General features: G+C 37.3%; 1 protein-coding gene across 1 annotated transcript; it reads left to right on the forward strand.

The window, feature by feature from the left end:
• The first annotated feature begins 1,593 nt into the window (after window positions 1–1,593).
• On the forward strand, window positions 1,594–12,226 carry LOC122091778 (SUMO-activating enzyme subunit 2-like). Its single transcript, XM_042661909.1, has 11 exons — window positions 1,594–1,876; window positions 2,004–2,093; window positions 4,536–4,619; window positions 4,736–4,954; window positions 5,740–5,841; window positions 6,850–7,308; window positions 7,428–7,657; window positions 9,041–9,134; window positions 9,235–9,417; window positions 10,069–10,166; window positions 11,673–12,226. The coding sequence occupies exons 1-11, from the start codon at window positions 1,844–1,846 to the stop codon at window positions 12,016–12,018; spliced, it is 1,938 nt and encodes a 645-aa protein (XP_042517843.1). The 5' UTR covers window positions 1,594–1,843; the 3' UTR covers window positions 12,019–12,226.
• The last annotated feature ends 38 nt before the right edge of the window (window positions 12,227–12,264 follow it).

Here is a 12,264-nt window from a genome sequence, read left to right on the forward strand (position 1 = left end):
TTTTTTTTTTTAATTTTAGTAAGATCATACTTGGGAGAGATTTGTGGAACATTAATATATTACCTTTGATTTTGGAGATGGTTTTAGCCACTGTTCTCTCGCATGCTTTACAGTGCATGGAGATTCTGAATTCCAACACAATTGCCTGTCATTGATGACTATTAGATAGGCCCTTTATAGAGCTAACTGCTAGATATAAGAAAAGAGATGGAAGATAAAGTGGAAAACAGAAATCAACTTTACCTTATCTTGGCCATCACTGTCATCTGCCATTAAAACTAAAACTAAAACTGCATGCAGGTGATATTTTGACCAACATCAGACAAAGAAGGGCCCCTCAACCCACCAATGGAGGATGGATACAATGGAGATTACAACACAAAGAGAACGATTTAGTAGTTTGATGATCTTGGTTAAAAATGGTTATATAGGAAACTGATTATGAACAAACAACCTAATGCTGGGAGGAAATAACAGATTGTAGGCCAAAGATGCATTCTCACTCCCCCACCCCCAAAACACCAAACTAATTTTTCAAAATTTTGTTTCTTAACTGACATTAGGAACTCCTCATTACTTTTGGTTTTTTGGAGTCATTACTTTTGTTTTTTTTATCCCCCCTTTAAAAAAAAAAAAAGAAAAAAAAAAAGAGCTTATTGAGAAAGTTTTCCTCAACCGTACGTAAAAAAAAATCGTGAATCTAGAGTCATTATTACTCTCACCGATAGGAGGAATTCATAAATGCCCCTTGCTTTTTTACCACCATTCATGGCTATTATTACCCATGGCGAGGAATATTTCATTCATCGTGGGTGGGTGAAAGAAAATTACTCCAAAAACCTTTTCATCGATCCATATCATCATTATGGTGGTTGACTCATTTTTTTACTGACATATGAAAGTGATGTGGTAAATTTGGATGTCGGATAATTAAGAAATGGTCTAAACTAGTCGCAATCAATTTCAACATCCTCTTTGTGTATATCTATGCATCTTCTCTTAATCTCATGCACCTTTTTGGTACTCTTGATTGCAGGGGCCCATTTTTTTAAGGGAAATTTCATTAAATGAAAACAAAAAGATTATGTAGGTCATGTAAGACCAAAATTAAGACCCTGATTCAAGGTTTTGTTTCAAGGTTTTAAACCCAGCTGGTAGTAGCTGAATCTAGTCAATGTAATGTCATGGAATTAGGAATCGAGTTTGGATTGGGATCATGAGTGGACAAGACCGATATCAATGCTGTCGATTTGACATTGATACCATATTGATACAGATCAACCCTATTGTGATACAGATCAACCCTATCGGCCGATCTCATGCTTTAAGCGCCCTTCCCAAAAAAATTTCAATACTATTTTTTCAATAATTTTTTGCGCTACTTGATTCATATCGAAATCAACACTGATCAATCCAGATGATTCATACCGATTCCCACCGATTCATGACAGTTTTCAACCGATTCTGACCGATTCGGAACGGTGATCGGCACTGAACAATTGATTAGCGATTCCGAGATTTGAGAATATGTAACTAAATTTTATCCCGACCTTCCTTTTTTATAATCAGAAAATGGAGAAATACAAAACTCAGAGGAAGTGCGTTGGGGGTTGAGAGAGAGAGAGAGAGAGAGAGAGAGAGAGAGAGAGAGAGAGTCGTTTTTTGGCGCCCTTTCTACGAAGTATTTGGTTGAACGGCCCTTCAGATTCTATCCTCTCCCTTCTATTTTCTGTTTTTCTTTTCCAATTAGATTTAAATTACTTCAGCCCTCTCAGTTGGCGTCTTAGTTGCAATTGGCGGCATCTCTCTCTTTTTCTCTTATCCGATTCCAAAGCTTGCTTCAATGGCGTCGGAGGAACGGCGTCTAGCAATCAAGGTACTCTCTTTCTCTCTCGTTCTTTTATTTCACTTCAATGGTCTTGTTTTCTCCTTAGAGCCATGTATCGAAGTATCAGAGAAGGCTTAATCGACCAAGTTTAAGAAGTTGAACCTTTACCGTGCAGAACGCGAAAGTACTAATGGTTGGGGCAGGCGGCATCGGTTGCGAGCTTCTCAAAACTCTCGCTCTATCTGGTTTCCGAGACATTCATATCGTGAGTTTGCTTCCGCTCCCTCTCGTTTTTTTTTTTTTTTTTTTTGGCCTTTTTGTTTGACTGGTTCTAGGGTTTTGTGAACGGATTTTTTTCTTCTTCATTGGCAGCATCGTTAGGGTGGGTTACGGAAATTTAGTGCTTTATTTATTATTATTGGTTATTCATGCTGACATAAATTTAGTGCTGGATGCTTAAATTATTAAGGATTCATGTGGGCTTTTTTCCTTCCACGCTACCACACTAGCACCAAGCAATTGTTCGTACATTTATAACATGTTTTGGAGTCTTCTCCGACTAAAATTTTACCTGTGATCCTTTACTTATGATTTATGATATCTAGCCGGTTTCATACTTAGGCTTCCAACTCGGTTGAAGCGCTTTCTGTATTCAAATCGTTATAAATATGCAAAGGGATGGGTAGTGGGACCGAATCACAGTGTTAATTTTTGAGGGAGAAAAAAATTTTTTTTGGGGGGGGGGTGGGAATTTTCCATTAGTATTTTCGTTCTGGTCTTTTAGATGAGCTAGCAAGTGGATGAACTTTCCAAATCGGGTGCTAGGATTGTTCTTTCACTCCCAAATTGCAGACTACATTCTTTCAAATGATCTAGAACCCTTTGTTGACATAGACATGGATGCCGCAATCCTACGCGAATGGCTGCAAGAGATTGAGAAGAACAAGAGGCTCCTCTAAAACTTGTGCTTTGACATTGCTATGACTGGCTTTGCTCATTGGGTTTCTCTTTGAAATCAAGGAAAAATGAAAAAAGCATAAGCAAGTGGATGATGACCTTTCCAAATTGGGTGCTAGGATGGTTCTTTCACTCCTAGATTGCAGACAACATTCTTTCAAGCGATCTAGAATCCACTGTTGACATAGACACAAATGCCTTAATCCTACACGAAATGTTGCAAGAGATTGATAAGAACAAGAGGCTCCTCTAAAACTTGTGCTTTGACATTGCTATGACTGGCTATGCTCATTGGGTTTCTCTTTGAAATCAAGGAAAAGACAAAAAGCAGAAGCAAAGAAAAAGCACAAAAAGCACCAAAAGCCATGATTCTCCTCATAAAATCGCGGACGGGCTGACACTTGTGCCACATGGAGTGATATGCTTTACAATATCGTTGATTCAACGAATGTGTCTTATAAATCGCTGCCCCAGTCGACTGAGGGTATTAATCAAATAGTTGCATTACCAGGATAAACATTTTCTCACCCCCCCGGTCAGATAATAAAAAGCATGACGCTCGCCAGGTGAGAGATTCACGACATCCCCTTGTTCTGTGTGAACGTCGTGTTACTTCAGTTTAAGCTTGAGACTTTGGTTGATTTTCCCTCATAAGTAAGGACAGCTGACCGTTGGTGGTAGAGAAAGTTCGAAAGCTAGGGGTAATTAGTGAAAGTAGCAATCACTCACGCAATTTGCTCGTTGAGTGTTGGACCCTCTTCAGCCCCCTTCTTCCCCAAAGCAGCACTCCTATATGCATCCAAAGCAGTATCCACATATACAAACACACAAGCATACCCATAGTCAGGCACGGCATATGCATCATCAAATGCAAAAGCAAGGAAGGATGGAAAGAGGTAGAAGCTTCCTCTTTTATTCAGCGAGTGAAGTCATCTACTCTGCCAAGGCAAGAATCAAAGACTACGGCTTACAAATCAACAACTGTAGCTTCAACTCAATACACTACAGCTTATTAGAACTCAACGAATTTCTCAACTAGAAGTCTCCTACTCATGTTTTAGCCTAGTTGCGTCAAGAGCCCAGGCCAAGGAGCTCTCTCGAACAGGGAAACTCAAAAGCCTAACACAAGGCTTGCTTGCTTTCCTCACCTCAAAACCATCAAACCACACACACACACACACCCTATATCCTAAGATTATATGGACTAAAATCCTGGTATACATTCCTATTTGAGAAACAAAGCCAAAACTTTTCCTTAAATGTGCATGAACTTTATTAGGATAGATAATATTCTTTCCAATTTCCTGGGCTTTATATTTGTCAGATACTTGGGATTATGCTATTTCTTCAATTCCATTTTATTTTAATTTTTGTTTTTAATGATGTGCAATTGTATGCTCACTTTCCTGAGATTTTTTTTTTTTTTGGGTGGAGGTGTCAGTGGACTCCAAAATAAGTCCTATGGATTCAAACTTGTAATTTATGGTGCTACTGCTAAATGTGACCGTTTTCCTCTTTTACACTTGTCGACTTGTGAAAGAATATGGTTCTCTTGTTACTGCCATATCTGATGCTCTCAATGAAGTATCTTTTAGACCTTTGAAGGGATATAGTAACCCCCATAATGTTTTGGGTTTCTTTGGCTGCTGCATACAGTTGTCAGTATAGGCTTAAGTTTTGTTATTGTTTAAAAAATTTGTTCCCCTCACTTTTGTTTATTCCCCTCACTTTTGTTTATTCCTACTTGCAGATTGACATGGATACAATTGAAGTGAGTAACTTAAATAGACAATTTTTGTTTAGAAAATCACATGTCGGGCAATCTAAAGCAAAAGTGAGTAACTTGAATTTGATAATTGCTTTTTGCGACCATATCATTGTCTGGTCCAGGTTGTTCTGCTCCACAGGTTCAATTTGATTTTTCTTTCTTTGGTTCTTTTCATAACACAGGTTGCTCGAGAAGCTGTCCTAAGATTTAGGCCTCACATAAATATTAAAGCCTACCATGCTAATGTCAAGGATCCCGAGTTCAATGTGGATTTCTTTAAGGAATTCAATGTTGTTTTGAATGGTCTTGATAACTTAGATGCAAGGAGACATGTGAATCGCCTTTGCTTGGCAGCTGAGGTCCCTTTAGTTGAAAGTGGAACAACTGGGTTTTTAGGGCAGGTGATGATGGTTCATATTGTATTTTGTGTTTCTAGTTCATCATTCTGCCCTCAACTCCTTTTGTTTATGGATTAATGATGAGGTTATATGCACCTTTCTTATTTTGCTTTTAGGAGAAATGAATAGTCGAAAAAAAGTATCAGTCTCACATTTACATTTAACAGATTCACTTGCAGACTTTTCAGTCATTGTGGCTACTATAAATTTCTTAGCGAATGTGTGAGATATGATCGGTATATAATGTGTTTTTATTAAAATTCTTCCTGTTGATGAATTATCATAGTTAACATACTCATTTATGGAAAAGCTTAAGTTCTTTATGCAGCCTTATTTTAAATAACTTACAGTTTTTTAATAACCGGGAGGATTGGTTGAGCTGGTGACCATGGTCTTGGGGCCCTTCAGTGGGTTGATTTGGCTGCCTGAGAAAACTCTTGCAAGATCAGAAGAAAATCTTGGATCTAAATTACTTCTTACAGTGTTCTTTTTTGGTTTTCATTTTACTATTTCAATTTTCACATATACCATCTGGTTTGTTGATCCATTATTAGGAAAACTTACAAGATAAACAACACTTATTTTGAGTTAGAGCAGAAGAGAGTCCTCTCACCTCCCTCATTTGTTTCTCTCTGATCTTCCTTTTAATACTCGAATTTGCACTTCTGTGGTCTAATTGTTCAAATGATGTTGTACCTCTTGTTGACATCCTAAGTTATCATGCTATGTTGATTTGACTGATTGGCTCTAATGATAATATTCTTTGTTTTCCAATGTAAGGAGTGCAGGTTACTGTCCATGTAAAAGGAAAAACCGAGTGCTATGAATGCCAGCCAAAACCCACTCCAAAAACATATCCTGTCTGCACAATTACTAGTACTCCATCAAAGGTATTCACTGGTGGAATGATCACATTGATTACTTGCGCTCTCCTTCATGATATTAGAAATTGCTTCTCTCTGTATTGAAGTGTTATATTAGGCAGCATTTTATGCCTGTTTACTGATTGCACATTCATCAAATAATGTGGGTGATCTATTTTTCATGCTGCAGTAGTCATTTGGATTTCTTACAATATTTATATTTGGTACTGCTTATTTAGATCTCGAAGTTCATCACTGAATAAAGAATAGATTCTTATTGTTAGTTTGATTGATGTTTTGCATGTAATTCTAGTGATAGATGAACATGGTTGTCTTTTTATCAATTCTACAGTTGAATTCCCACTTCCTTGTTCTTGTGGAGATTGTTAATATGCCATATCTTTTCTTTCTTTCCTTTTTTTTTTTTTTTGGGGGGGGGGGGTGTGGTTGTGCTACCCTGTTATTATGTCATATCAAATGATAATTTCTGGTTGAAGGAGATGACTTGCAGCCATATTTTGGTAATTTGGTTGATCATTAGTATATCACTATAATAACCTGCCAGCTTGTAGGTTAGATTTTATTTATTTATTATTTGCTCTGGCTGGTAGGCCAGACTTGAATACATGACAAAACTCCATAACCATTAGCAATATTCCTAATGGAATCTTCTGGCTTTTAGATGTAATGCTTCCTTATAGTTCTTACATAGTATTTTAATTATTTGGCTGATGTTGACGGTAACCTTCAGATGTTTGAGCTTTCTAGTTACTTCGCAACATGTCTTTGTTTTTGTTTATGTTTCTCCTTTCTATTCCTTGTACTGCCTTTGATCATCAATGCTGTTGTGTTTTCTGCTTTTGGCCTTTTCCTCCTATTTCTCTATTAGAGGGTAATTTTCTCATGATACATAGAATCTTTTGTCAATAATATAATCTTGGCAGGTAATCTGTGATTGGAGACTATTTAATGTGATTTATTTCCAGAACTGTTCAACGAGGGTTTGACATTGACATCATTGCTTGAAATTTGCAGTTTATCCACTGTATAGTCTGGGCAAAGGATTTGCTCTTTGCGAAGTTGTTTGGGGACAAGAATCTGGAGAATGATCTTTATGTGCGTTCTAATGATGCTTCTAGCTCATCAGAAAATGTTGAAGATGTCTTTGAACGAAGAGAAGGTGAAGATCATGAGAAGTATGGACGGAGAATATATGATCATGTCTTTGGACATAACATTGAAGCTGCTTTAGCAAAAGAAGAAACGTGGAAAACTAGAAATAGACCAAAGCCTATATATAGCAGGGATGTCCTGCCTGACAAGCTTGTTCAACAGAATGGGAATTTGAATAAGAACTCTACAGTTGATGACCCATTGTCAGTGTCTGCGATGACTTCTCTGGGTCTTAGGAATCCTCAGGATGTTTGGAGCCTAGTAGAAAACACAAAAATCTTCCTAGAGTCGCTGAAACTATTTCTAGGAAAAAGAGAGAAGGTTTGGCTTGATCACTATTTTTTCTTAATTTAGTATTTTTACTCAAATTTCTGCTTGTGCTTCACAATGTTTACTCTCTACATTCAGCACTGATATTGTCTTCTATGTTTTATTTCTAGGAAATTGGTAGCCTGATTTTTGATAAAGATGATCAGTTAGCTGTAGAATTTGTTACTGCAGCAGCAAATATTCGGGCGGATTCTTTTGGGATTTCTATGCATAGCCTCTTTGAAGCTAAAGGCATTGCTGGTAATATTGTTCATGCTGTTGCCACAACAAATGCTATTATTTCTGGCTTGATTGTGATTGAAGCAACCAAGGTTCTCCAAAATGATGTAAAGAACTATAGGTGTGGAATGAAACTTTTGCTCCTCATTGAAGAATGCTATATTTACTGTCACATTTAACTATCATAGTCTTCTGAAAATTCCTCCTTCCTGTTCTCCATATGATAGGTGGCAAATTATAAAGGATGGAGGTTGTGTTTATCCAGTTCCAGTTCCTCAATGTTTACCATAGGGCACGGAAATGTTTGGTTCTCGACCAGATCTGTGTGGATCTGCAAATATGTATCCAGATCCACGATGATGGATTCTTATCTGGTACAATTGCATGTTGGTCCTTTTCTGCATTTGATTGCAAAATTGCCCTGTCCAAGATATAGAGATCTAGTTATGGGTTGGGAAACCTAGTTTTAGAAGAATGTCGGTTTTGGATCCAAACTGGCTTGAAATGGGTCCGCATTTGACTGAATGAGATCAGGTCTTTATATTTGTGAATCCAGTCTATTTCCTGCCCTAGTCTGCAAATTTTATATTCAGAATGCACATTTCAGGTTCTCTCACCACCACCCCCACTCCACCCCACCCCCCCCAAAAAAAAAAAAAAAAAAAAAAAACTGGGTTCCCTTTCTCTTTAGCTAAATAGGTGATGACGTGCCATGAGCTCTAAGACTGTGGGTATCTTCAGATTTTCTAGGAAGAAGGAACACTGCAAAGGAGGCATTGTCCATTTTAGTTATCATGCACACAAGGCAAGCATTTTTTTGGGAATGGGAAATAATAAAAAAAATCATTTAAAGGAGAGATTTCAATGAAGAATTCAAGAAGGTCCCAGAGACCAGGGGACTTGACAGATAAGAACCAGAAAATAAGATTACACCCTCCCACCACCTGGCTCTTAAAGGAGCATCACTCCATTCAAAACCCAGAAATCGCTGCCACCAAAATGACTCTAGACCTGCCTCAAATCCAACCAACTTATAATACAATCCCAGCCAAACCAAAGATAGGGGAAAACGAGAATGAAGAAAGGGAGAGAAGGAAAAAAAAATGAGAGAGAAAAAAGCTTGGAGCTAAAGCTTATTCTTGCTCTTGAAAAGGATTTTCTGTCTGTTGAATGATACGATTTCCTAGCTTTGATCCATTCTCTTCCTGTTTTAGAGAAGGGAGTTCAACTGACTGCAAATTTGTGGTGGTCGAATTTTCTGAGTTGGGAGTAACATTGTAGAACCTACATCATTATTTGACTTGGATACACTTTATTTTCTCTGTTGTTATTATTATTTTAAATCATATTCATTGTATGGACTACCAGTTTTAACCCAATATTCTTGAAAATGTATACAGACAATTTTTTTGTTAGTGTTGAGGGGCTTGTTGCAAATGTAGGAATGTGACACCATTAGTTATTTTGACACTAATGGATTCTAATCTGATGGATACATATGCAGGATGACATACTGTCTTGAACATCCATCAAGAAAGATGCTTCTTATGCCAGTTGAGCCATTTGAGCCTAATAAATCCTGTTTTGTCTGTTCAGAGGTATTTTTGGTATTCCTTATGGACTTTGTAGAAGTTCTTTCACTTTTTGAGGTTTAATGAATGACATACTACATTCTGATCGCCTGCAATTTGTGAATAGGCGCCACTGTCTCTTGAGGTTAACACATTGCATACGAAGCTGCGAGACTTTGTCGAGAAGATTGTGAAAGCCAAGCTTGGCATGAATTTGCCATTGATTATGCTTGGATCAGCCCTTCTCTATGAGGTTGGCGATGACCTAGAGGAGGATATGGTGGCCAATTATGAAGCAAACCTTGAGAAGGTATCTTATCTCATTTATATCGTGTCAAAAAAATTGATAAGAATATCAAACTTTCTTTTAGTTTGTTTAGTGGAATGATGAAGAAGGAAAATATAAGTCAGTGAAGAAGAAAATGGCGTGTATTGAAAGATTGAGTTTCCTAGTTGGGTCTTTTCTTTTACCAGGTGACCTTTTCTATTTTCAATCTCATGAATGGATAATGTGGCCGATCTGGACTTCCATCAGACAAGGGACCTTTTGTAAACGTCATTTGACTCATATCCTGTTATGCTGTCCACATCAGCTCTATAATCCACCATTTATCGGAACTTTTAGCTTGTAGTACCAGCTGTTCTGGGGTGCTTGGGAAAGAATGCTTTCTTTTTACATGTGTAGGTGCTTTGGGACTGGAATTTTTACGTAGAGCTCCTTAGACAAAGCTGCCACCTAGAATAGGATCAGAATTCCACTCTCTTCCTGTAAACCTGCCACCCACCACTCCCATAAAAAGATGGATTCAATTCTCTGACCAAAACGTACCAGCAGGTGGCTAGGCAAATCTGTTCTTAGGGTTTTCTAATTTTGTTCATTTCTGGATTTGCCACTTCCATTTTGGTTGCTTGCTACAATGTTTCTGAGTTTCTCCTAATTATGCATATATGCATCTTACAGGTGCTAGCTGAGCTTCCTTCTCCAGTTACTAGTGGAACAAGGCTCACTGTTGAGGATCTACAACAGGAATTATCATGCGATATTAGTATTAAACACAGGTTTTCCATTCATGTTCTCATTTCATTTTTACATAGGGTTTAAACTGTCTAATTTATGTAAAAAATTTAAGTTTGTTTACTGATGGCAATGTATGATTTTTATGTGTGTATTGCAGCACAATGTATATGCACACTCAGGGTCACATGCACACATGAATTTAGAAGTTTGTTTGTTGATGGCAATATATGATTTGTACTAAGTGTAATGTAGGACAAGGCATACGCACACACATGCTCACATGCACACATAGATGCATATGAAATTTCTTGTAACTTTACCAAGGTATTGAGTGTAACGTAGTGCAATGCATATGTGCACACAAATGCTCACATGCACATATAGTTGCACATGAAATTTCATATAACTTTGACACCTATTGTAAGTCTGGAGCACCTGAACAAAATTTATTTATAGATGAATTGCAGATTATAAAGAAGAAAGATTTACACAAAATTTGCAGAACTCAACTTAGAATATAATAATCAAACTTGTTGAGTCTGGCAAATTTTTTTTTGTTTCAGTTTGTAAAGAGAGCTACATGCATCTTCTATTGAGGTACCACATGAAATTTGCTGTCTTGTTTAGTATCAGTGCCCATTTTATGTTGGGTGAGGCTAGACATCATAAATGATATCTCTGGGCAACACCGTTGAACTTCTAGTCATGACAGTTTCCTATAGCTGCTGATAGTGCCATTCTAGTGTATCTTTTCTTCTGAACTGTTGTATGCAGTTTGTTGAATGTTGGATGCATGTTTGAATCATAGTTCCTGGTTTCAGTTTCGAGCCTGGTCAAAACCGAAATATTTTGCAAAACCGTGAATTTCAGTGGTCGGTGGTTGGTTTCAAGCCCAAATGTCCAAGTGAGGTCCCTTAACTTATAGTAAACCCTATTTTAGGCCCTCTAAACATAGCGAAACCCCTTAGATTATTTATAAATAAAAAATAAAAATTCAAAATGTTAGTTTAATTTCAGACCATTAGTTTGGTGGTATACATTGTACAGTGTTGTATAAATTTCTAATATGGCCTATACCTTGAAATTTGAATCTTTGGCACAAATTTTTTGACAATGCAGCAAGTAGTTGTTTCTGATGCACTCCACTGCTGCCCAACTGCTTGGTCTGTGCTTGTACGGGAGTGATTTTTGGCCAAACCCTTGTTTTTCCCCAACCCTTTGTGCCCAAACCAGCGAAGTGAATGGAATGGGTTGAAAAAGTTACCCATTTTGTTCAAAACCTGACATTTATTACTTGAGAAATGTACCAAAATGAAACATTTCATAGAAATTTCGACTGAAAAACTGCAAAACTTACATATCGTTCAGGGTTTTGTTTTGACAGCTGTTGAAACTGAAATATTTAGTGAAATTTCAGTGAAACCTTGAACAATAGTTTGAATTGTGATAATAGTTGGCTGTTATTACTTCTTCCAGATTCATGGAGTTATCTCCTACTTTCCCATGTTGCTTGACTGCTGAATTTTCGTTTATGCCAATCCTTGCAGAGAAGAATTTGACGAGGAGAAGGAACCTGATGGAATGCTTCTATCAGGATGGACACAAGCACCTCAAGTGGAGAAAGATAATGAGAAGCCTCTTGGCCATGGAGAGAGTACATTAATTGTATCCAAGTTAATGCCACTGGAGAGTGAGGACAATGGTGAGATAGAGATTATTTCCTCTGGGACAAAAAGAAAACTATCTCAAATTTCTGGCGAAAGCACTTCAACTTCTTGTGGAACTCATTCTAATGGAGGAGAACCAAAGTTGGAAGTAATTGATGACGAAGATGAAGTTGTCATTCTCGATAATTGGAATGCAGAAACCAGCAAGAAGAAGAAAGTTTTGTAGTAGCTGAAGCCACTATTATTCAGGATTGACTACGAAGGAGCTTCTGCCATTGTAATTTTGTATCATTGGGGAGATATTTAACTTGTTCTTTTGATGTGTAACTTAACTCTCAACTTGGTTTGATAGGTGCCATACTTGTAATCCTTTGCTTCAGGAAGACTCTTAAGAGTTCTTTTTTCTAAATAGGTTGACTAGAAGGTTGTATCAATTTTTGTTTCTAATCAATGTTACTTTTTTTTTTTTTTT

The sequence above is a fragment of the Macadamia integrifolia genome, chromosome 10 (genome assembly GCF_013358625.1).
Source record: "Macadamia integrifolia cultivar HAES 741 chromosome 10, SCU_Mint_v3, whole genome shotgun sequence".
NCBI lineage: Eukaryota > Viridiplantae > Streptophyta > Magnoliopsida > Proteales > Proteaceae > Macadamia > Macadamia integrifolia.

Coding starts and splice junctions, on each gene's coding strand:
- LOC122091778 (XM_042661909.1), top strand. CDS start 1,844: ATGGCGTCGGAGGAACGGCGTCTAGCAATCAAG. Junction 9,418..10,068: donor ATGAAGCAAACCTTGAGAAG/GTATCTTATCTC, acceptor TGCATCTTACAG/GTGCTAGCTGAGCTTCCTTC. Junction 10,167..11,672: donor GATATTAGTATTAAACACAG/GTTTTCCATTCA, acceptor CAATCCTTGCAG/AGAAGAATTTGACGAGGAGA.